Source organism: Rhipicephalus microplus, chromosome X (genome assembly GCF_043290135.1).
Source record: "Rhipicephalus microplus isolate Deutch F79 chromosome X, USDA_Rmic, whole genome shotgun sequence".
Classification (NCBI taxonomy): domain Eukaryota; kingdom Metazoa; phylum Arthropoda; class Arachnida; order Ixodida; family Ixodidae; genus Rhipicephalus; species Rhipicephalus microplus.
In genome coordinates, this window is record NC_134710.1 from 65,311,266 (window position 1) to 65,336,530 (window position 25,265).

At 43.8% G+C, this 25,265-nt stretch overlaps 1 protein-coding gene across 1 annotated transcript in view; it reads left to right on the forward strand.

The window, feature by feature from the left end:
* Positions 1–871: 871 nt before the first annotated feature.
* The window catches only part of LOC119176648 (ionotropic receptor 25a), a 70,349-nt gene continuing 45,955 nt past the window's right edge, over positions 872–25,265 (forward strand). The window contains exons 1-8 of the mRNA XM_075877031.1: positions 872–1,304; positions 3,357–3,507; positions 6,903–7,031; positions 12,938–13,249; positions 14,096–14,271; positions 16,593–16,646; positions 20,155–20,283; positions 24,540–24,716. Of these exons, the coding sequence (XP_075733146.1) occupies positions 3,414–3,507; positions 6,903–7,031; positions 12,938–13,249; positions 14,096–14,271; positions 16,593–16,646; positions 20,155–20,283; positions 24,540–24,716 (1,071 nt within the window). The 5' untranslated portion in view covers positions 872–1,304; positions 3,357–3,413. The remainder of the gene's footprint in view (positions 1,305–3,356; positions 3,508–6,902; positions 7,032–12,937; positions 13,250–14,095; positions 14,272–16,592; positions 16,647–20,154; positions 20,284–24,539; positions 24,717–25,265) is intronic.

Sequence of the window (25,265 nt, forward strand, 5' to 3'; positions counted from 1 at the left end):
TCTCGGCTGCGGCGGCTGCATTTTCGATGGAGGCGAAAATTCTGTAGGCCCGTGTGCTCAAATTCGGGTGCACGTTAAAGAACCTTAGGTGGTTAAAATTTCCGGAGCCTTCCACTACGGCGTCTCTCATAATCATAACATGGTTTTGGGACGTGAAATTCCATTTATCTCTAATTTATTATTATTATTATTATTATTATTATTATTATTATTATTATTATTATTATTATTATTATTATTATTATTATTATTATTATTATTATTATTATTATTATTATTATTATTATTATTATTATTATTATTATTATTATTATTATTATTATTATTATTATTATTATATGCTGTTTCTTTTTAGATGCCACCTAGCGACCGCAGCGTAACGTTGCTTCAGATGACCAATGAGCCTGGTTCATCCAGTTGTTTTCTGTGTATACACGTCAACTTTCTTCCGTTAAATACTCAGGCTAGCATTCGCGCTTCTCTCATAAAGCGCACGACTTGAGTAGTATTTTGTTGTAGCTGCAGAGCAAATTTATGAAGCAGCTAAAAGAAAGATTAAAAAATTTATGACCTAACACTTTGTTGCTTACACGTGGTTGCATTCCTAATTGTGAACTGATCAAAATTCTCGGAGCAGTACTGACTGTATCATCCACACTACCATGCTTTAGTTCGCACACGTAATCGAAAAAGACTTGTTGAGTATATTGTGAATTGAAGTTTACTGGCACAAGCACGAGCACGTAATACCGTGTTCAGATGTTTTGCTTAGTGAAAAAACTGACACTCCCAAGCAGAAGTTCGGTGATAGCAAGACCAAAAAACTTAAGTTTCTGCTACACGGCCTTCTTTAACTAAAAAAAAAACGATGATCTTTGCTAACTGGCTCAGGTAAGACAAATGTGTCCCTACTGTGACCTTAACCTTGGTTCCTTATAAAACGGCAATGCTGGCTTCACTGTCTGCACAGGGGCGCCATCTGGAGAGCGCACCACGAATAAAATAAAACGGCCAGCGATTGATTGACTTTCAAGTGTTGCGCAGAAAGGCCTGCGACTTTCAAAAAGCGAGCCGCCGGGCGAAGATACGCGGGGAAAGAGAGAGTTGAAGATGGGAGGGAGAGAACGGTGCACTTGTGTCCCAAGCATCGATTCACGCAGCACACAAAGCGCGTTTTGTCTCTTCACGCTGATTGGCTGTCCGGCGAACCGCCCGCGCAAACGGACCACGCACACGTCTTCAATCAGGTGGGGCCAGCAGCGTGCAAGACGCTGCAGCAAAAACGTCGCCCTACAGGACGTCAGGTGAGAAAAAGTGTGGTATAATATGAAGAAAATGCTTGTATGGGGAAAAATGGCGGAATCAGTACGAGAACTTTCGGTGGAAGTTGTCTTGCGAAGCAGTAACTTCACGAAGCTGTATATACAAAATACACTGACGTATGGTAAACTGTAAGTGATCCATTATAAAGAAAAAGTACTTTCTAAATCAGTGTTGTATAGTGCTATTAAAAATAGCTAATTATTATTTACTCACAGCTTAGGTTATCACACTCCACTTAGAAGTGCTATAAAGAAGATTTTTTGAGCATAGAGATCGTTGCTAGTTAGGCAATGCACCGGCCACAGTTTATGAGCTCGAGCATATGCTGCACGCTCAATGCTGCTGCCTCTGTGCTGGAGTACTACCTCTTCCTTACAATGGCCCCGTGGAAAAAAAGGAGTTGTCCTGGCGACTTAGTCGTCTGCTGGCACCGTATAACCATGATACGACTTTAGTCTCTGGACGTGTACAACCTCGCGGTTACGGCGTCACAGGTCTGACGGTGGCGTAAGAGGCTCCATAAGGTAATTTACTGAAGAAATCTGTTCGATAATACGATATGGCCCATCGTACTTTAGCTGCACTTTGAAAGAGAGTCCAGGTGTGCGATGCGGCAGTGACAGCTACGCAAGGAAGAAAAACGGGAGTTCAGCTTTGGGCATCGTGGATCGCTTTTTGGTGGTTCTGGTCATCGGATGTAAAGCGGCGAGCCAACTGCCGAAATCAACAGAGGGTCAAACCTCTGCTTAACGCTCGATACTACTGCCTCTGCGCCGGAGTACTTCCTCTTCTTTACTGTACTTTTTGCTGGGCTAGTTGGAACATTATAACGCGGAAAAACTTTAGACGATTAAAACGCCATTTCTTTGGGCTCATTCGTTCTTCCTGTGGTGTTAAGCGTCTAAACTTTTCTCTCATTATCACACTCAATCATGTCGAAGCGGCATATTGCTTACGCTGCCTTCCATGAACGTTTTTTTTTTCAGTCTTACAGACCATTTCTCAAAACTGAACTGAAATTCATCGAGGTTCCTAATGAACATGTTTAAACATTTAGAGCCAAGAAACCTCTGAGTGTACGCTAATGGGACCTCCCAGGTTGGCGCATAGTGTACAACGGAAAGGGAAGTACACTAAATGCGAAGCTTTGTGTAGTTACCATTGAAATGTCTGATACAATTTACTTGCACAACAGAGACTGCGCACACGCATTTAGGCAGAAGATTCTTGGGTTTGTTTTATACGTTTTGAACAAATATAAAGATTCCTGTGCCTGAAATGTTTGAAAAGGGTTATCAAGGGACTACATTCCTCTGCTAACAATCTTACGTGCCTTTCTTATAACTTAAATCAAAAACTTAGTTTATCTTGGTCATTTCTCGTACTCACAGTAAGGCTTCGACCTCAAAGCCTTTCCTGTGCGTGCTGCTCCTACCCACTCCTCATTTCAATTTTTAAAATTAGAATCTTGCTACCTGAACAAGCTAACATGTAGTTTAATATGCACTACGACCTTTCAGCATAAACTTCACTTGAAAATTGCGGCTACTTTTCCACGTGCAATTTATGAGAGGCAGGAGCCATCTACGATTGCAGGTCAGTCGGTCAGCCTCGCTGTTGGCCCAGTAGGCTCCTCTGGCGATGAACTTCCCATTTATGTTAAGCGCATAGTGTCATACGCACCACAAGCAGCTTGGAATGTATAGCGTGCAAGCAGGCAGCTGTCTGTCTTCATTATCGTTAGATGTGCACAAAGTGTAGGATGCGTAAGTAGTCAGAATCTATGAATATGGGAAGTATTACCGCAATCGACGTAGGTAGGACCATTTGTGCGTACAACAGTTGCATGTGGCCAGCCATGAATAAGCACGCTTTTTTTTCCTTTATTTATCTTTTTTGCACGCTTCTACGATGTTAGCAAGGACACTTCAGCTGTAAAACTAAACAAACGGTGAGACGCGATAATGAATAGACCGGATAATAGCAAAACTTTCTTCCCTTGTGCACTCTAACCAGTTGTGGATCTGGCGCAGGCACACTTTAACTGAGAAAAGCGGAACGAGCGCAAGGCTCACAACCCTGCCTCGATAATGACCGTGGCAGCTGGCAAGAGTGGCACCAGCGCTGCAGCATTCTTTGCGGTGATCATGGTGATCGCGACGGCCCAGGACTCATTGCGTTTTGGTAAGTCTTGCTTCTCTGGCTTCACTATAGACTTCACCTACGCCCATAAAACTCTGCTCGAGAATAGAACAACGTTTGGCGAGCACTCTGAGTATACGGGAGAAGTGCTTAATAGCAGCAGAGATATTATTCCTGAAACACGTGTTGAAATCGGAGCATTAAATCATACGCGAGTTTAAATGTGATCACGAACATATCTTGCACGCCTGCCCATGATATATCGCGCAAATTAATTCGATGGCCCCCATCTCGATGAAATGCTCGAAGCAGAAAGTTACTCAAAATGTCATGTTGGGAACACCAACTCGTCATCAGCGTGATATTATGAAAGTACAGACCAAGTTTTTTGCGAAAGACAGAGCTCGACAAGAGACTAAATTGATACAAGGCTTCACTTCATCGCCACCTCCCGCGTCATCATCAACACCTTCTCTCTGCTTTTTTTACACCCCCTCCCCTTCCCCTTTCCTAACGCTTACAACACTAAGTAGCAAGCCAAAAATGAATTCAGGCTGACTTCTCAACTTTTCTGCCTCGATAAACATTTCTCTTCTCTAAATGTGATCAAAAGTATTACGTAAACACTCGCACACACTCTCGTCAATAATGCTAAATCAAACAAGGAAACAAAACATGTCAAAATGACGAATCATTTTAACATTATCCCATACCAAACTATGTAAAAGAAGAATACAAGGTTTCCTTTTGAAGCTTTAAAGAAATCTTGCTGCGAAATCTTCCACGGCTTTTTGTTCATTTTTACAAGGTATGCCTCAATACAACCTTAGGTCCTTCTCTGTTTTTGTGTTACACTTCGACAAGAAGCTTCTATAATTTCTTCGGTCTATTCATTCAGTCTCACTGCAATATAATAAAGTCGGGTTTTCATTTCATTATTATGCGTAGCACTACAAGTTGAACGCAAAGAGCTCACGAAAATAGAGTCGCTACGACACATGACACAACGTGTAAGCGTGCTCTTCATGCACCAAACTGGACATGGTGTAGTTGAAATCCCCGCCTTTCCTGCACTTTCTCTTCCTCGCCCTCTCTGTTGCACTTCATGCAGAACATCGTACGAAATAACGCTTAACGTCCCTCTCTTTGCTAAAAAACCATCAGGCCTGCGTTAAACGCGCAGCACTGTCACAGCGAAAGCTGGAAGAGCGGACTTTCAGAGCCTTTTTAAAACACTCTTTGCGGGGTTTGCAAAGACTTGATCTGCAGTTTGATCTGCCATATTGGAGAATATAATTTTGTTTTGTTTATCAACTCTCGGCTCTCACTCGTTCTTTGGACCACAGCTGGCCTCCACTGGCGTGCCAAATAGGACCACTTCTAAATTTCCCGCACTTTCGGAACACACTTGCAGCGCACCCACTTCGCCATTAATCATTGTGTCGTAGACAGGTATTGACTATGCTATCCTTCGTCATTCGTTCGAGAAGCGTGGTACCTCCTGCACACATGAATAGGACATAGTGCAATTTTTTGTGCTGTGCTTGATGACCATGAAGAATTATGGCAGAAGCCTTTGTAATCTCCACATCCCCGACAGTAGGTATGCGCCACACTTAATATGAGAACCATATCGAGCTTTGGTAAACGGTTCCAGCATTCATTGGCACTTTTTGCGCAATTCGCATTATGTGACACCTGACTGTTCTTTTGCTGGTATAAAACGCCTCATTACTCATACTAACGCGATTCCTTTCTCGACATCGAGCATGCATAAGACCAGTTTGCAAAGAAGTTCTAAATACTGGCATGGCTCAGTGGTAGAATACTAAGCGGGTACGCAGGGGACCCACTGTGTCCTTGGTGTTTTTTGTTAGTGGTTATGGACACCGGTGGCGTAGGCAGCGGACAACTACGGCGCGCATGTCTACCGTGTTGTCATCTCATAACAACTTTCACTGTAAAAGAGTGCGTGATGTTGACAGTCTGGTAGGGAAACTCGCTCATCAAAATTTGGGACAAAATAAATACTTCAAGAAGAATCTCATAAAATAACAATTAAAGCTTATTTATTGTCCAATGCCCCAAATTTACAATTGCATGTAATTTCTGAATAAATCATGATAAAATAACCAGTGGTTATAAATAACGTATTGCTCTTGTTCCTGGGATGAACATTTCGTTTCTCGAAATTATAATCTTCTTGGGACATATACTTTAGCACAGTTGTATAGATATGCAGTTTGTGAATTTAGAGTGAATATCGGTTTGACACTCGATGTCGACTATAGCCATACTTGTTACTGATGTTTTGGAGATCAAGATTTTCTTATGCAAAAAGGCAAAAAGTGATATTGCATTGTTATTTAGATTACCTTGATTATTATCCAGATAAGGGGTTGGTACTGATGAATGAACGTTTGATAGTACTTGTGTAATATTTGCTACTCACTACCCCATCAGAAGTATCCAATGGGGTTCACCGCCAAAGGACTGCAAGAGATGCCTCCATGTTACCACACAAAAAGGTGTTTGCAAGTGCAAAGCTGTCATGTTTTTCCGCAACATGCAGATTATTCATACTGCGCTATTGAGTTCCGTCACGCACCACCATTAAGAACGTTCAAAGATAACTGGGTGCCGTCAGTGAGCTTTAGAAACAGCGCATCAAAGGGCATCAGACGGTCTAACTGGTACCCAATGGTTGCAATGAAAGAATTTTTCGTCGTGCGAGGCGAAAAACGAAATCAGGAAGAAATAGATGGACAGTTTCCGTATTTCGCCTCGCGCTACGAAAAATTCTTTTAAATGCATCGCCAACAAGCCCACATAGCAACTCTCGTCGGTTCCAATGAATCTCAAGTATATACTGTGAACATAAAGAAGACCACTAAAGGAGACTAGGACTATAGGCGTATCTACAATTAGCGTCTGGCAATTGTTAACCCTGATTCGTACACTCCTTTTTAGGGCTCTATCTTGACGTATTACGTGCATGAGGCCACGTCGACTCTCTCCAACCAAACAGCTTGCGAACGATTCGCTCCACGCAAAAGTGCAATCACTGCACTCGTCATTTGCAAGCTACAAACTATATTTTACCGCTACCTGTCTCTGGGAATGCTGTGACCGCCTCTTCAAAATCAGTGGTGCTATTGTGTAGCATGTAAGGCACTACCCGAAGATTACTAACAGCTTTTACAGTATTTGAAATAACAGCTTTGAAGTAACAATAGCGTGCGTGTGTCCATCGGTCAGTATTTTCGAGAATCATGGTAGATACAATGTAGCGTGTATACTATACATGCAGTAATTATCGGAGCGGGCATATTCGTGCCAGCCCAAACCATACGTGCCTTAACGTTCCATCGTGAAACCAGGAAAAAAGCGCAACGATACTCTCGAAAACGACTCTTGTTTCTTTGCCCCGCTTGCAGTCGTTGTGGTGGAGAAGGGCAACGATGTGGCGAAGCTCATGATAACCGAGACGCTCAAAAAGACCACCGACGCAGTCCTGACCTACTCTCTTGTTGAACTAGACCCGGAAGAAGTGAATGTCGCTGATGGTAAGCATTTTTTGCGGCTCTCTCGGTATCGCATGATAGTGTAGAACTACAAACATGGCCGATACACAGGAGGCACAATTATTACAGAATAAGTAAGCTGCTGTTGATCTGTAATTTCTGTGGCCTCTGTTATCAGCTTCATGTATGATCATTTACCAAGGAGGAGTTTACGATCACAGAAGACGTGTTGGAGTCCTGAAGTAGGGTACAAACTCCTCTTGGGGTCTTTTTTTTCTAAATCATATCTTAAAGTTACAGAGGATGGGCAGTAAAGGATAAGTCTCTGAAGAATAAGCAGAAATGTGGCACCCACAAGACTGGTTACTGTCCAGCTAACGAAGTAAAAGTAAGACAAGTTAACACTGCTCTACCTGCTGTAAATGGAAGAAGGCAACCAAATTTTCAGACACCCCAATGAACATAACAGGGATGCAGATGAGTTTATTAACATAATAATATCTTAAATATTTGATTAGGAGAAATTCCCAAACCTCATGCGTTCATAATAATTCTATGAACATGTTCTGTTCTTGCTGAATAGAAAGTGCTCAAACTTATTATATATGCGCATTTAGAAAACTGAGACTTGCTTGTACTAGTTCTGAGGTATCCTTAATTTAACTTATGAGTAAATGCACTGGCGCGCAAGGCTTCTCCACCAAACACTTCTTTCGAGCGGTCACGCTTAAAGCAATTATTATTATTATTATTATTATTATTATTATTATTATTATTATTATTATTATTATTATTATTATTATTATTATTATTATTATTATTATTATTATTATTATTATTATTATTATTATTATTAGTGTTATTGCTTGGCGTTGTTGTTGTAATCTTGCATGTATGCTACAAGGTGACAGTGAAAATAGAGAAGGAACAGGGTGAAAACAGTCACTTATAAGGGTGCATCGTCTGCCGACTCTTTCGGGAGTAGAAAAGAAATGTATAAGTTACGATATAAAGTAAGAAAAAGTAAGAAAGAAAAAGAGAGGACTAAAAAATGACAACGACTTATAATGAAATGAGCTATAATGCAGAAAAAAACGCCAATAACGGGCAGCCCGATTCGCTTCATTCATGAAGGCAAAGCTTGGGAGTTCTGGTCACGTCGACCCTTTTGGAAAGGAAAAAATTGTTAAGGGTCACGCAGGTAAATATATAAATTGAGTTTATATTCCCTAATTGCCTTGTCCTGCTGCGTAACAAATACGGGACAGTCTAGAATAAGGTGACCAAGTATCCTACAAGAGTCACGAGACTTACACGATTAAATGAATAAATGAAGGAAGGAATGTTCATTGGGTGAAGGAAGGAATGTTTATATGCGACGATGTCGCGCACCCGGCTTATAGTGCAACGTCGGGGCAGACAGACTAACAAAGAGCCACGACAATGAACACGGGGAGGCAACGACGCACTAGTATGGGTGCTGCTCGAAGTCGTATTAGCAGATCAGCGGACGGGCGTTGTCAAGCACACAACATATTTTTAGCACTCACTCTCGTTGCGGGCATAAGTTAAAGCGAGGCTATCGACATCTCCATTGTCAGTGATACCAATGTGTGATGTTATCATGCGGGGCATGAGGGATACCCCGCGATAGATAATTTTCCCGGCAAATTCTATTATATGACATGGAACTGTGCTATCGGTATCATTTATCAACAATATTGTAAGAGCAGTATGGGAGTTTACTAGGATGAGAACATTCGATGCTCTTCATTCTTCGTGCAGACACTTCAGAGCAAGGTTTAGTTCACCGAGGGGGTGTACCGGTTACCATGGTTGGCTGCAGGCCCGAAGGTTGCGAGTTTCGATGGAGAGGCCAGTGTACTGGCAATGTCAGAGTATACGTTAATAAACCGCAAATTGTCGAAGTTTTTCGGAGCCCTGCACAACATACGGTGTTTCTTATACTATATCATGGCTTTGGGACGTTACTCTAGATATTATCATTATTCAGAGCAAGGTCGGTCACTGCCTGCCCTTCTGCATCTGTTGATGAGAGTGGATTAGTTTTTCGAAGCACTGATCCGAGCCAATTCAATGGCAAAATAAAGCAGCAGAAACGTCTTGGCCGTCGCTGCCAAATGCGCCCATAAATAGTTTAAGGTAATCTCCAAGTCTTCCAAATAAGTGTAACCCTGCCAACTGAAACAGGGCAGGAACAGGCTGTTGAGACTTTTTGTGTATTCCTGCAATCAAAACAACAAAGCTAAATGAATCCCAAGGGAAACTGTGCCACGGGTGAGATGCTGTATCCACCTAGCTACCGCTGAGGCTGTTTTGTGATCCACTTTCTGAGTAATTGTTCACTTGTGGTAGATATATCTGTGGGAGTGCTTTGCTAGTTTAACTCACGGTTATGGCAGCGAATGTGGAACTTCCTTTTGATGATAGGTGCACTTTGGTCTTTTTTTCTTTTTACCTCAAAAGGTTTTTTTTTTTTTAGCCACGGTTCACCATGACTACAGTGACGTATTTCTGTCATGAATGCGACGTTAATAAAACTGAACAGATGATAAAAACATGAAAAAGTTCACTGCCACAAATCAAACCTACTTCTGGGTCCGTGACGATAAGCGCCCAGTGCTCTATCGAATAAGCTAACAAGACACATGCACCACACTCCACACATCCCCTCTCGTACGCATCTGTCTGTAAGCGGCACAAGACAGGACGGTGCGCTGCCGCAGTCTGTGAGCGGTGAAGTGAAGTAATGCGTCATGACAATTGCTAGCGAGTATAGGGAACAATTCAGCGACGTTGCAGTTAAGGCATAGCCTCCGAGATTGGAGGCGGGCATGAAACGTGCCTGAGTGCAATCTCAGAGGCCATGGCTAAAACGTCTCGATACCAGCGAAGAGCACTGGCTACATCGGGAAAATCGCCCTAGACGTAGTTACATTTATTGCCTTTCGCTTCGTGTTAACGTGTGACGGCTCGTTGTCGGAGTAGAGCAGCTTCTACTAGCAACAGCGGTGTTTTTTCGCCGCCGACTGCTTCGAGTGCGATAGCACTGGCTCATAAAACTGCTTCGAATACGCCGCAGAAAGGCAGCGATGTCGACAGGTGAATGTCGTGCCCAAATAGAGCAGGACAGATACACGTGGAACACCCGCGTGCGTTCTCGAGTCAAGCTATAAACCCCTGCCTTCCGTGTTGCTGAAGCGCAGTGTGGTAGTTTATGCATGAGCACAGGCGCGAGTTACCAATTACTTGTGAGCGTACACCATGCCGTTTATCTCCTTAACGACGCTTTGAAGAAGTGCATATCGAGTACCAGTGTTTCTAATGTAATTGTTGATGCCATCTTTGAGCGGGATTCACATAACACTGCTACCACAAAGTTTAAATCATGATCATGAGCGTTGATGGCAGCAATGAGAAAGCGCCACTATGCATCAAAGTGGGTGCATTCACGTCAAACTGTGCTATAGGTGCCAATTACACCAATAGGCATGGCACAAACTCTCAGATATCAATGCACAATAAGCACTACTTCTTTGAAGGCACTTTTCATTTTCGTCTTACACCGATTACTTTGACGGAAGAATCAATCCTGCTTTTGTTTTCTTTTTTGCGCACGTTCATTCTATCCTACCAGGTCGCAACATTTCAGTTGAAAAGCCGAAGTATATTTCTCTATAATTTGCTTTGTTGTATGTTGCCCTCATGTGGCTAGAACTGATAAAAGTTTAGTTCCTGAGCCTTCATTCTCACTCTTACAACGAGGGACAATATCATATGGCACACCAATGCGGGAGAGTTTGATGATATCGAAGCTGTTGCTATAGACGCAAGAATTCTCATGCGCGTATATGCTCGGCACTGACCATCTTCAATTCCCGACTTACAACGAGCTCTCTTGAGCAATAAGTTATGAAGTTAGTCGACACAGTTGACTGCGCTAATATCCCCAGTATTTACGGGACATGTACTTTTAATAGCAAAAGTTTGCGGAACGTGCAACCACAACAAATGCGAATTTCCGCTATATCAATCAAGCTGGTGACTGTATAGGTCGGGATGTCAAGAGCAGTATGGAACATTTGTTTTGAAAGTACATTTTGAGACAAAGCGGGAATTTAGCTTTACCGAACATTTCGCCTCCCGCAAACTTCTGCTGTTAATAGCATTTTTCGCGATATTTCTTGGCCGCAGCCAGGTGCCCCTTTGTAATTGAATGGGAAGCGTACACAAAAAGTTAATACCTCAAGAATGAGATATGATATTGAAACCGACTCGAGGTTTCAGATGCTAGGGAACCACTAGTACTTTTTCGGAACAATTCCACAAATGAGCCCCAAAGCGCCTATTTTTACAGACCACTTGATTATATTGTTGCGGTAACGAGATCTAAAAAAGCTCGCTCAGATTGGAGGAAGGCGATGGGACTTATCACCGCCTGGTCAACCTATGTGGTCCCTGTCAATACACCAACTCTGCAATCGTGTGCCTGTTTTCTTCCCGCAACAATATTACTACACAGCCTATGAGAGCTGCCTCGATGCCGATCCAGTTTGGCGCCTTTCCATTTCGATTGCAATGTTCCGAGGGGGGGGGGGGGGGGATAAAAAATGACTTCGGATTTTAGGCTAGTGGAGAAGCGTACTTTCCATTGGTATGCCACTTTATTGTGTAACTAAAACCATGTAACTTCTTCGGCCGTTTATGTCGACCCTTTTTTTGTTTTGAAAGCATACATACGCTTCTACGTTCTATATATTCTGGTGTGTCGAAACAGCTGGCGGGGCTCACGAACTTTTTCAATACAATGTTCGGGAACGTGTGCGGTAGAGAGAGACGAAGAAAGAGGGGCGGATCCATAGGAGGGAGAAGTAAGGGCTATTGCCCCCCCCCCCCACGCCTGTAAGCATCGCTTCTCCCCCTTTTCAGTGCTTGCCGTCCACCTGATATCACCATTTAGGACAAATGAGTGGCACTCTTTTGAGCACACATTAACAGTATTTATGCTATGATAGAGTTTTTGTGATAATAAAAACAAAAATGTAATGACCATGCTCCCCTCTCCGGTGTTACTTCAAGTGACCGCCCCCCACCCCTTAAAATGAGCGGCTGCATCCGCCCCTGCGAAGAAAGTGCTTCAATGGCTCAATGAGTCCTTTTTGCCACTGGTTCGGGCGACGCACACGCAATTTCAGCTTCAAGTAGCGCTATGTGGTGGCAGCTTTTGGAACTACGTCAATATTACTTTTCGCTAGGCATTTAATAATATTCGTTGCTGTTAGCATAATGCCCAGCCGAAAAGAAACTGTTATTTGATTACATTGTACTGATTATTAATAACTGTTCTCGCTTGAAGCCTATGCTAAGTTATTGCCCCTTTTCACCCTTTTACTTTGTCAGCAATTGCAAGACTTCCAGTTTCTTATTACATAAGTCGACAACTGTATGGCAAAAGAAGTTCTGAAACATATAAAAGCACTAAATTCATGCGCAGTATTTTCATCCTGCAGTCCTTTGTGGCTCATCTCTGTCGTAGAACGATTCGAACTAAAATGCAGACTCAAGGGATTGACCCGGAGAAATCTAAAGGCGATTGCTTGCTTGTACAAATGCACAACAACTGTACATGTTATTCGTAGAAACTAGAAAGTAACTTTTATGCCACATAGATGCTCTGTAAACGAGTTTAATTTGGTATATTCAAGATAACTATCACAAACGAAGTTCTCAAGCATTTAGGACTCATGATTTTTTTTTGTAAACTAAGTGTTCTGGAATACACATACATGAAAAAGGAGCACAATATTTACAATTACGATTATCTTGTACGGAGATCACGATGCATCATTTTGTAGCTTTAGTGACACTTTAAGTCGGCAATACCACGATAAACGCCGCAGGGTTTTAACCGAAGTCCGTCCATGCAGTGTGCAACGCCATCTTCGCCGATCCGAGGCCGGACGTGCTCATTGACGCCGTGCGCACCCCGGGCAGCACAGTGGAGAAGCTGTCGACAGCGGTGCGCGACACGGCACGTCGCATGGGGCTGCCCACGCTTAGCCTCACATATGGCGTGCACAACGACTACACACTCAGCGGCTGGGATCGACTCACGGCACTCGAGCGAGAATACCTCGTTCACATAACACCACCAGGAGACATCTACACGCAAGTGATTCGCGACCTCTGTAAGCAGATGGACCTCGCTACCGCTGGCATCATCTACGACAGTAGCGTCAGTGAGTGGCTGTACACCTTGAGGAGATATATACTATTAAAAAGCACCGCGTAGAAGTGGCTCCCGCAGCGTAATAATTTCTTACGAAAATCAACTTAGTGAAAACGTGCCAGCTCAGTCTTGGCGCTCCGCCTGGGCAAGTGTAAAGCAGCAACGCGTGACAGTCATGCGAGCAAAAAGAGTTAGCAGTTTCGACAAATCGTTCCTTTCTGGTAACTCGGGAACAATCAAGATTTAGTCTTGCGTTTAGCAGACATAAAATAATTTAGCGGTCCTCTTAGGCGAGACAATAAAGAGAAAAATGGTGAAAGCCTATATGTTCGCAACTGCATTTCCGATGGAGGCGGAAATGTTGTAGGCCCGTGTGCTCAGATTTGGGTGCACGTTAAAGAACCCCAGGTGGTCGCAATTTCCGGAGCCCTCCACTACGGCGTCTCATAATCATATGGTGGTTTTGGAACAATAAACCCCACATATCAATCTATATTCTCACAACCTCGACGTTATTAGTTGACTGTAACGATTAAAGTCAACTTATTTAAAAGGCGGCTAAGTGTGCCTCGAGTTGTGCCGTTGCCCTGGCATTGAGAGTTTCAACTATACTGCACGCAATATCATAATGTAGTTCGGACGCCCATGCAATTTCACACTCTATGATGACATGGTTATGTCACGGAAGTATAGTGGTGGACAATAGAGTTCGAAATGAGCACAGGTGTCTTTCAACCAGGCATGCGCTTTTCGCACCACCCGTTCTGTTGCGCGAAATAAAAAGGAAACTTCACACTGCACCACGTATTTTTTATTCACTATGAATCAATAATACAGTTCTATACTGCCACTCCAGTCATCGACCACAAGTACGCCCGACTGCTGGAGAACATACCGACACGACACATCATGAGGGAGGTGGACGGCACCAAGGAGGACTTCAAGAGAAAAGCGGAGCTCATTCACTCCACGGACGTGGCGAACTTCTTCATTCTTGGCCGCGCCGACACGATGAACCAAGCCTTGGAGCTGGTGAGAGCCTTCGCGCCGCAGTATGGAAACGCGTGTACAAAGCTCTTTTGCAAGTGCTCTTCTGCAACTGCTAATGCTCTTCTGTTCTTCCGCTGTTCCGCAATTGCCAATAAAACGCCTGTGCGCTTTGACTATTATTGACAGGGTATTGTGAAAATGAGCGAAGATTTTTTTTTCTTTTGTGGAACGCAAACACTCTGGATGTCCCTGCAGAAGGCCCTCAACTCGGGCTTAGCATCAGCTCTCGTGTGCATCGTAGAGACCATATATGTTTTGCTTCTCAGCCTTCTCACTAATATGAATGAAAGTTAGTTTCTTTAAGGTTGATCTGAATTGCACCGACATTCTCGGTCAAGTTTATCAGTGTCGCCATTAACCGAGAAGTCGTTCTGTATACGTATCAAAAACAAACCCCGCGACCCAGCGCACAGCACCACAGTGGAAAACTTACTCTTCTGTACAACACATGTTGTTGGTCTAGTTAGTTCGTAACTATAGCTTTGCGTACAAACAAAATCAGTATGCCAAAACAAAAACAACAACAAAAAACGGGTGTGCTTAGATTCAGTTTCACAATAAAGAAACCCTACAGGTGATCGAAATGAATCCCAAGCCCCCCACTGCAGCGTTCATCATAATCATATCTTGCTTTTGGCTGACAAAAATTCTATAGAAATCAATATTTTAGTTATTTACAATGCGATTATTAGTATGATATAGTATGTTTTATTTTGCACAATATTCTGCCCCGCCACGGTGGTCTAGTGGCTAAGGTACTCGGCTGCTGACCCGCAGGTCGCGGGATCAAATCCCGGCTGTGGCGGCTGCATTTCCGATGGAGGCGGAAATGTTGTAGGCCCGTGTACTCAGATTTGGGTGCACGTTAAAGAACCCCAGGTGGTCAAAATTTCCGGAGCCCTCCACTACGGCGTCTCTCATAATCAAATGGTGGTTTTGGGACGTTAAACCCCACAAATCAATCATCAAAATCAATTTGCACAATATTCTAAGATTTGCCGTTCTGTTGACCCACATAACCAAGAGGAGATGTCAAAACTGTGAATGTACAAAAAGATAAAGCACAAAAATTATGCTTGTAATATAAAATGACAGGAATATATACCAACTTGCCCAGTATTCTACGTTACTTATATTATCCAGAATACTGCTTTGCGATTGCAAGCTTTAAGATAGCTACGTAAGCAGGTTAGTATTCGTATAGCTCGATTTAGTTACATATATTGAGATACCTCGTCCTTAAACTCCTGTTTATTGTTGTTGACATAACACGTAAATGTAATAAACATTTGCTGCATTCTAGGATATTCAGTGGTAACGCAATAGTTAATAAACCCCCAATGCGTTAAAGAATATGACTAACTCCATATCTAGTGGAAATACATTACTGCTTTGGCATACCTTCGTCTTTAAGGAGCCAGGGCCAGTACACGAAGCTACTAATACAGAGGGCGGAGAAAACACATTTGCGTAATACCACCTAATTTTCATTATCCGTGTGGTTTATTGTCCACTTCGCGTGTCCTATTGGAAGAAATGTCGTCCAGAGTGGTTCAGTAAATCAAGGTGAAAGTTATTCCATAAGCACTGAAATATTGTGTCTTACCTAAAGCATTAGTACAACCGCACAAACATGACTTGAAAATTTTTATTATTGTTGCTACCTTGTCAGCTGCATGTACAGTCGTCAGCGAGAATAACCCGAAGGCTCCGACATGCCACCTGGTCTACTTTGATTATTGCGAGCCGCGAAGCCCTGGGAGCCGTTGCCGAGACAATACGGCCTGCATGGGTCACATTTCGGCAACACAACCCCGAAGTTACACGGTGCTGGCATCAATCAAACTGTTTTAGGGCACGCTGCGGCACGTTCGTGTTAAGCTTTTTGACGACTGTACATCTTAACCTAAATACTCAATACAAGTTCTTAAACCTCTTGAATAACAAAGTATAGGCCAGAACTGTTCTAAAGAAGGCAAAATCTCTCAATTAAAATACAAGGACTGAAACTGTCTCAAAATACGGCATTATTTAAGTCGTTAATTCTTAAAGGTGTTGTTGATATAGCAAAGTGTTATGTGTTCACTTTGACCTTATGATGTCACGTAACACTGCAATACTGTGAAGAGATAAAAGCCTCCTAAAGGAAGTTCTACCACTGCATCATTTATTTCTGTCATCAAGTTGAAGATTCGACAGAAACATTTTATGGTACCTTCAACAAAGAGGTGTGTGCTCTACAGAATTGTGATATATCGAGGTTCAATTTATGTACAGCTCATTCTTGTGTTTGCTTCCACCAGGCTAACAGAAACAAGTGGAACAACTGGCAGTTTGCTTGGTTCCTTATCTCAAGGGTAAGTGTGTGGCCCTAATATTTATTCACCACATCACTTCACGTACGGTATTAGCGAAAGGAGAAAACAATGGCATACCGTACGTGGCATACAAATGTGAAGCTGTACTGGAAAATACTAGCCTAGTTAACGAGCGAGTAATCGCACATATGAGATTTTTAATCGTTTCTCTGAAAATGTGCAAAGACAGCTGCTTCGAGGGAAACAATTGGCCCTGTATATGCATGTTAATCGGCAAATGTCATCGAAAAACGATAGTCTTGCGCGTGGAGAGAGTGGACAAAACATTTATTTGATGTTCTGCACAAGAAAACTAATTAATGATATTTCGGAGGCGCTGCGTTAGAGGGCCTCGAGTGGTAAGTGGAGGTGAACGAGCGCATCAAGTCGCGCCACACGTGGGACATGAGCGCCATCTGGCAGTTTTCTTGGAAACCGAAGCGCGTGGCTCTGAGACGGGCGCGCACGCCCGTCTCAGATCCACGCGCTTCGGTTTCCAAAAAAGGCAAGCGTCGCTGACGATGCGACGCTTGCCTTTTCGTACAAGCGTCGCATTGTCAGCGCAGCGTGATAAGCGCTATAGTCCTTGAGATTACTTATGTATGCCTTTTCTAGTAAAAGACGCACATGCAGAATATATACGTGTTGTTATGATGCCCGAGACATGCGCGATAATTGCTTTTTAATTGACAATTGGACAAGTATGAACGCTACACCTTGAGCAACATTGGTGGGCGCTGCGGATGGGGTCGACCGTTTTAAGTACATAGTGTCGTTAAGAGTGGACAAACAGACAAATGTACAGACAGACAGACCAAAATTTTTGCGTCGAAGGTCCCCAAGAAAGACTCTCGTCTTTAAAAAGTCTGATGCGTATAACACGAAGCGTACCACACAATTCTATGTGGGTCAGCCCTTTCTGATGGTTTCATTCGCCGAGAGGCGGCTGCGTTACGGCGGCTTCTTGTCCACGGTCACCGAGGCCGTGAGCACCATCTAGCAGCAATAGTAAGTACCCCGGAGCCTACGGGGCACCATGCCCATTTTGTGACGCCACAATTCGCTAGTTGTGAGGCGCGGTGGTTCACAGTGGTTATGATACTCGGCTACTGACCCGAAGGTCGCGGGTTCGAACCCGGCGGTCACATTTTGAAAGAGGCGAAATGCTAGAAGCCCATGTACTGTTCCATGTCAGTTCACGTGAAAGAACACCAAGTGGTCTAAATTTCCGCAGCTATTCTCTATATCGGGTGTTGAAAGTTAAGTGCTATGGTTTTTTTTTTATTCAACTGTGGAAAGAACATGAAAACAACATTTGCGGATAACTCATGTATTCAGGAGGACACAAAGTGAGACAATAACTTTGGCTGTCAAAGGCCCAAATTACTAAGATTCAATAAACTTTTCAGTGACTGCAGCAAGCTGGCATATTTGTATTAAAAAGTTGGAGACACTCACGTTTCTACACAGTTACACTTGGAAGAATTCTCCTACCATGTCTGAGCTCCGAGATGTGCCACACAAAATTTCATTGTGCAGTTCATGATTACGCATGCAAGGCGGTGACCATCGGCGCAATGTTCCTCCCCGATGTGACGGACAGTCATAGCTTGCCATCGCCAGCCGGTAGAAAAGGGCAATGGTTATCATCGTTACCAATGCCTTCGACCCATTGTCAGAGTAAACGACGAACGCCACTGCCGCGGCCCACCGGAGAGGAGCATCGCGCCAGCGCTGACTGTATACTGCATGCGTAATCGTGCAAAGCACAGTTAAAATTTGCCGCGGAATATCTCTGAGCACAGACATGGAAGAAAAATCCTTCCAAGAGGAACCCTGTAGAAACGCGACTGCCTCCAACTTTTCAATACGAATATGTCTGCTTGCTGCAGTTGCTTAAAAGGTAATTAATAAATCTGTGTTAATTGGACCACTGAAAGCCATAATTATTTTGTCCCTTTGCCTCCTCCTGGATACATAAGTTTTCTGCAAGGTAGTTTTCATGTACTTCCCAATGCTGATTGTTTAGAAAACCATGAAGCTTAGCTTTGAACACCCGGTATACGACCTGCCTCATAATTATATAGTAATTTTGGCACGTGAAATCCTCTTGCATGGACTTCGGCAGGGGCAGAGGGTGCAAAAAGAGGCACTTGCATCCTTGCACCCCCCCCCCCTCCTAATCCACTTCACGATCTTCTCATTTGCTATTTTTCTCAGCATTCGTTATTTATTCAGGCGTTCGCATTTCGTCTTTACCTCATTTTCAGGCAGCGATGACTTTAGAAATAACAGCGAGATAACATGTGGAAGCTATATCAGAATATTGAAGGTCGAAGATTGATTGATATGTGGGGTTCAACGTCCCAAAACCACCATATGATTATGAGAGACGCCGTGTTGGAGGGCTCCTAAAATTTCGACCACGTGGGGTGCTTTAACGTGCACCCAAATCTGAGCACGCGGGCCTACAGCATTTCCGCCTCAATCAGAAATGCAGCCGCCGCAGCCGGGATCCCGTGACCTGCGGGTCAGCAGCCGAGTACCTCAGCCACTAGACCATCGCGGCGGGGCAGAAGCTCGAAGAATTGCCTGTTGATCATAGGATTGCCTGTAGACGAGAACAAGCCATGTGTTATGTATTTAGAAAGAGATAAGGCTACCTCGCCAAAAGATAAAACCTGGCGGACGCCTGCAAGAGTAGAACGCGTTACCCGTCACCTTCCCGTTCCCTTGCCGGCCATCGCTTCTCGATCGACCCGCACTGTGTCGTGAGGCGAGGAACGCCTACGCACGTAAACTCTCCCGGAATGCATGCCCATTCTGCAAGCACAGTCGCTAAGTGCCCACCGTGCCATAATTCACCATTTCATGGAACAGCGGAGTATATACGGGCTTCAAGTCCCGTAAGGCAATACGTGTAGCCGTGCACTTACACATACAGCTCCGCAACTTGTTGATGGCGTTGCCGATGGTGATGAAGAACTATGCCTGGGTCCTTCGTAATGAGTGGACCTATCAACTCAATGCGCAATTCACATGGTGTAACGTCAGGTGCTATTCTACGCTTCGGCTACGCAATATTGCAAGTTATCGAGATTCCGCGCACTGTAGTAATTATTTTCAAAGCCGTTTTAAGCGCTGGCATGACCTTGTGGTGGAAGACCTGAATGTCATGCAGAAACCTGGATTTGCTCTCTGCTCGAAACTGATCATTTTGATTGTTCGCACACATTGCAGATTTTCACAGCCAACGCCCCCGACACCGACACCAAAACTTTTGCGTCACTGGCTTTTAAACGCGATCATGTCCCTATAGCATTTATTTGATATGCCATTTGACAATAATTTATATGCGATGGCAAGTTGGCAGTATACTCTTTATTGTCATTTTTCTTTAATACCCCTTTGAATATACCTGTTTCCCAAGAGAGAGCTTAATTATTACAATCAATTCGGCGCATCGAGTGCCAGATGTTGCGTGTTGACGTTTGTCTCCCACCGGCAGGAGAACTACCGACCCAGATGTACTGAGTGCAACAACGTCACCTTCATCACAGCTACGCCGGAGCCGACCAACGATGACCTACTGGCAGAAGCCAAGAAAGACAAGGACTTCGACGTTCAAAGAGAACAGGTAGGAACACTTGCTGCCTTCTTCGCCGTGCCCACTTATTCCTTTAAACCAACGTCATTTCTTCAGCATAAATCAGATGAGAAAGATGGCATGATGAACAAAAAAACTCGTCACGCGTCTTGATTTTTTTTTCTTTTTCATACTTCAAGCACCCTGCGTACGCATAAATTATTCACTTGGTGAGTAGAATCGTTGCCACAGTGGGCAAAAAAATAAAGGTCGTTCTTTTTTTTTTCAAACTTTTACTTTGGTCGGCGCAGTGCCTCCAGGTTTTTTACCTTCAACCATGTATCACCCCGACCAGACGGGCTTCCGTCAAACTTTAAGCTTCATCAACCTTCGTCAGGCGTACGGCCAACCCGTCGTTCATTTTCTTCTCAAACTTGTACTTTGGTCGGCGCAGTGCCTCCAGGTTTTTCACCGTCAACCAAGGTCGTCAAGCATAGACCGAGTGGCAGGACAGGCACATCTGTCATTGAGAAAAAAGCTCAGCTCTTTTTTTTTCTTTGAATACCCTGTGCGGCCATGACACTATTTTGAACAATCATTCTAAAGAAATATTTACCGAGTCAGTTCTTACAATACAGGTGGTATTCACAGCAGTTGCATGAATTCAGAACTGATTCGGGTTGATCGCCGCCATCCTTTAGGCAACGGCGGATCCGTGCGGGGGCGTCAGGGATAAACATGTTCCCCCAAAGCCCGTGTCTCTCCCACCCAATCCTTTCATTGCCTCTCATTCATTTCGCATCACTTATTTAACCCCAGATTGATGCAGCAGAAATGGCCTATATCTAGAGTGCGGTAGCCTGTAGTTCGTTTGAATTCTTCCGATTTATTGAGATCGTGAAACTAAGTAAACAAGTGAGTTGGACCCTGTAAGAACAAGTTAACATCGATAGGGTACGGGACTGAACAACTTGGTATGGCTTTTTTTTTTATTCACGTCATATAAGGAGATGTTGGTGCACGAACAGGACGCCGGCTATGCCTTATTCCTTTGAAGGTGTCTAACATAGATCACGTAAAATCCAAGTCTTCAAGTGTAACAACTCCACAGCACATACAATATACATTTTAGCATAACATTTATGACATGAGATTGCAAAACAACGTATTTAACAATCACATATATGTCCAAATACGGTGGTGTTGTACAAATTGAAGAGCCTCCATTACATACACTCAACAGTCACATAACTGTCAACATAATAGTCAACGTGATAGTGAATAGACACATAAGTATGCACTGTGAAGTTAAAAAAACATAAGTACACTAGTATTGGCCAAGAAGGCCACCGTCTTCAAGAAAAAACATTCAATGGTTTTACGGCGCACTTGTGTAAACCTCTTGTTGGTCATGCGCCCAAAAGTTTCCTTAAACTGAATGGTCTTGCGATCTAAAGTCATTAAGAAAGGTCTAATTCGATCTTGCGAAAGGTCTTGCGAAAGAGCGCAAAAAACGAGGACACACAAATTAAAGAGGCCCTGCCACACTCTTTGAGCATGGCCAGAAAACACTGCTGGTCGGTAGTTCAGGCTAGCGAGAAAACGTGAGCCGTATATTATAGTGCAGCACACGGCCTGAAATTCGAATTAAAATCCTAGTCAGCTAAAATCACTTTTTCCGCACCGAAATCACTCTGAAAATCCGCGCGTTCGAAGAAAACTGGCAGTTGTTCTCTGTATTAGTACAACCGATGAGCGAAGCTTAGAAATGGAACGCAAAGGACTAGGCGGCTGATCCCGTCACTGTATTTCATAAAGGCGGTAATGTGGGGAGCGTTTTTTTAGAACCAGAACAGTTTCGTAGCTCCGCTCGCGAGCTGCGGTACGCGGGGCTGACACCCGAACTTGCATGCTGCAGCAAGCTGAAACGCGCGAGGAATAGCCGCTTGTGATGCTTTTCTCCGTGCACCCTTTCTTCGCGCGCTGTGCGGGATTTGCGAACACGCGAGACATGATGCAAGATGGAACTGCAGCGTCCCTAGTTGTTGCGTCGGCCATCGCTTCCATCTCGGAGAGCAAGCGGCGGGGAGCTTCCACGGCGATGACAGCAGGGTGCGAGCCTGAGAAGCTTCGCTAAAAAAAAATTCAGGGTCATGGGGTGCGCGTGGCGTGCCTTAATTTCTCATTCCATGCTATCCTCCCCCTGATTAGCTTCCAGCACTTTCGCCATGACGAACAGAGAGAAAACAGCAATCAAACCATGCGACAAGTATTTATAACTCGTCTCGTATGGGACGGATTCTGAAAATTTTTGCGGCGTGAGGCAAGAAGCCCCTTTCGTGAAGTCATTCAAGAGTAAAAGTGTTGCAAGGCTTCTTTAACAGTATTTACGCTATGGTGGGTTCTTGCCCCGCCGCGGTGGTCTAGTGGCTAGGGTACTCGGCTGCTGACCCGCAGGTCACGGGTTCGAATCCCGGCTGTGGCGGCTGCATTTCCGATGGAGGCAGAAATGTTGTATGCCCATGTGCTCAGATTTGGGCGCACGTTAAGGAACCTCAGGTGGTCGAAATTTCCGGATCCCTCCACTATGGAGTCTCTTATAATCATATAGCGGTTTTGAGACGTTAAACCCCACATATTGATCAGTTTTCAGCCTTATGTGAACCAAATATTTTTTCGTTATAGACATTATCGCAGCAGCTCTCTCATTTTCGGTTTCGTTTTAAAAGAGAGCAAGTGTCGCTGAAACGAAGCATCACCAACCAAACTTTTAATTTAGTAATCTATAAAAGACTACTTGCTGTGTATTTGTTCTTTACGAGTTTTAACTTTACTGCCTTCCAACCAGCGATTCACGGATGTGTGCAGCGTGCTTTCTATCTGGCCCGCTTTTTGGAGAGAGTTAATGAAACTGTGCTTGACAAATGGATGTACGGGGTGTGTCACATAACAAGAACAAGTGTTTAAAAAACAGAACTATTAAACCGCAACTAAAAGGACTCAACCACATACATCTGGTTTAGAATCGTCCAGTGCTCGTTAAGGGTATTTTGATATTTGACTAATTAGTTTATGAACAAAGTTCAGTTTTCAAAACTATTTCATATTGAATTTAAGAATAAGCGTCTTTCGTTACATTGTAGAGGGCATTCCAAAATGATCGATGCCCCGCCGCGGTGGTCTAGTGGCTAAGGTACTCGGCTGCTGACCCGCAGGGCGCGGGTTCGAATCCCGGCTGCGGCGGCTGCATTTCCGATGGAGGCGGAAATGTTGTAGGCCCGTGTGCTCAGATTTGGGTGCACGTTAAAGAACCCCAGGTGGTCTAAATTTCCGGAGCCCTCCACTACGGCGTCTCTCATAATCATATAGTGGTTTTGGGACGTTAAACCCCACATATCAATCAATCAATCCAAAATGATCGATCTAATTTTTTGTTGCGATGCAAATTCTGCGCAGTGATTTCTGTACAGCATTTTTAAAAAAAGTACCATGAAATATGAAATAAAACCATGTGACTGCACTCATGTGCTACATTGTGCAGCATACTGAACAGTGCACGAAGATTGTCAACCTACTGCTTCTATTTAAATCAATGTCAGCAGACAAACAGCGGCGTAGCAACGTGAACTCGCACGCTGAATAAAGAAAACAATATGCATCAGCATAAAGAACGGAAGTATAAGCATATATTCGGTATCTTAATCCCTCGACGTGTAGTGATGTACTGCTGTCTGACAAGCTGTGCAGCCGCTGCTGTGTGCAGAGCTGTAGCCGCTCATTTCGCCACAATCGGCACACACGGTTCTTTCGTTATAAGCTTTGAAAAGGTCAGGTCCCCATTGATTTGCCGTTCACCAAACGCGAATTCCCTGGTTTTGTATGGCTACAAAACGTAACACTTCGCTCGCGTCGCCATACTGAGCCATTGTCTCATTCTTGTCCTTCCTGGAAGTGAGCTGCTGTGACTACCACTCAACAACAAGCTGCAGTCAACAAAATCAGCCTTTTCACACCCAAAAGCATTAAAACTATGATGGCGGTGGTGATGCATGGTGGTGATGTGATAACGTGGCCATAGTCGGTGTTAGCCTGGCAGGCCCGGTTGGCGATTGCGCTGAGTGAGCAATCCTTTTCATATAATGTGTCATCAGTGATCACCATGTATCACCTATATCTAAAGGGCACCACTATCAAGTACAATATTTTTTTTTTATCGAGACCAGTCACTGTGCTCTACCACCTAGCTGAGATCGTCGCGCAATTTTGTTGTAGAGATACCACGAGCTCAGTGTGCGCTTATAATGCAGGTTGACGCGGCCTTCTACATCGACGTCACGAGGATGATCATCCGAGCAGCTAGCCAAGAGAGAGCGAGCAGAAGGCTTCCACCCGACCTGGAACACCCAACGTGCACCAACATGAATCTTACCAGTTCCATGCTGATGGCTCGCCGGAACATCACACTCAGAACGACGATGATGGAGGTGCGTGCAGTGCGTCTCTTGTCAGATTCCATTTCCATGGTCGGTAAAGGGAACAGCGTAAGGTTAAACTTAAACAAAAATTCAAAGTTGTTTTTTGCTTGTTTGAAGAGATAAGGCATTTTTTGACAATACTCAGTGGCCCACACTTCTTTTCGCGCTTTGATTGTGGCAAAAAGACCAAGTTTTCGAGACAAACTGATAAAACGCGAAGCCTTTTTTTTTCTGAAACGATACACAACCTGACCTTTCTGTTAAAGTGATTTTTTTTTTCAATGAAATCTGGTAGTTCCCCCGAGCTTCGCAGGTTTTCTTTTTTCTTTTTTTGCATTCAGGCTTCTTAAAATCACATAATGGACCCTTTTTTTTTTTTGAACACCCATTGCGTTTACCATGTCCACTTACCTTGTGTTTATAAGACAAGGTCGCAGACGTGGTTCTGTGCATATATGTTCAGTTTAGTTGCGTCTAGGTTGATTCTGTGGCAACGGCGGTAGATATTATCGTGTTGACAAATGAAAGAAACTATCTCGAGAGCACAGTATAACTGTA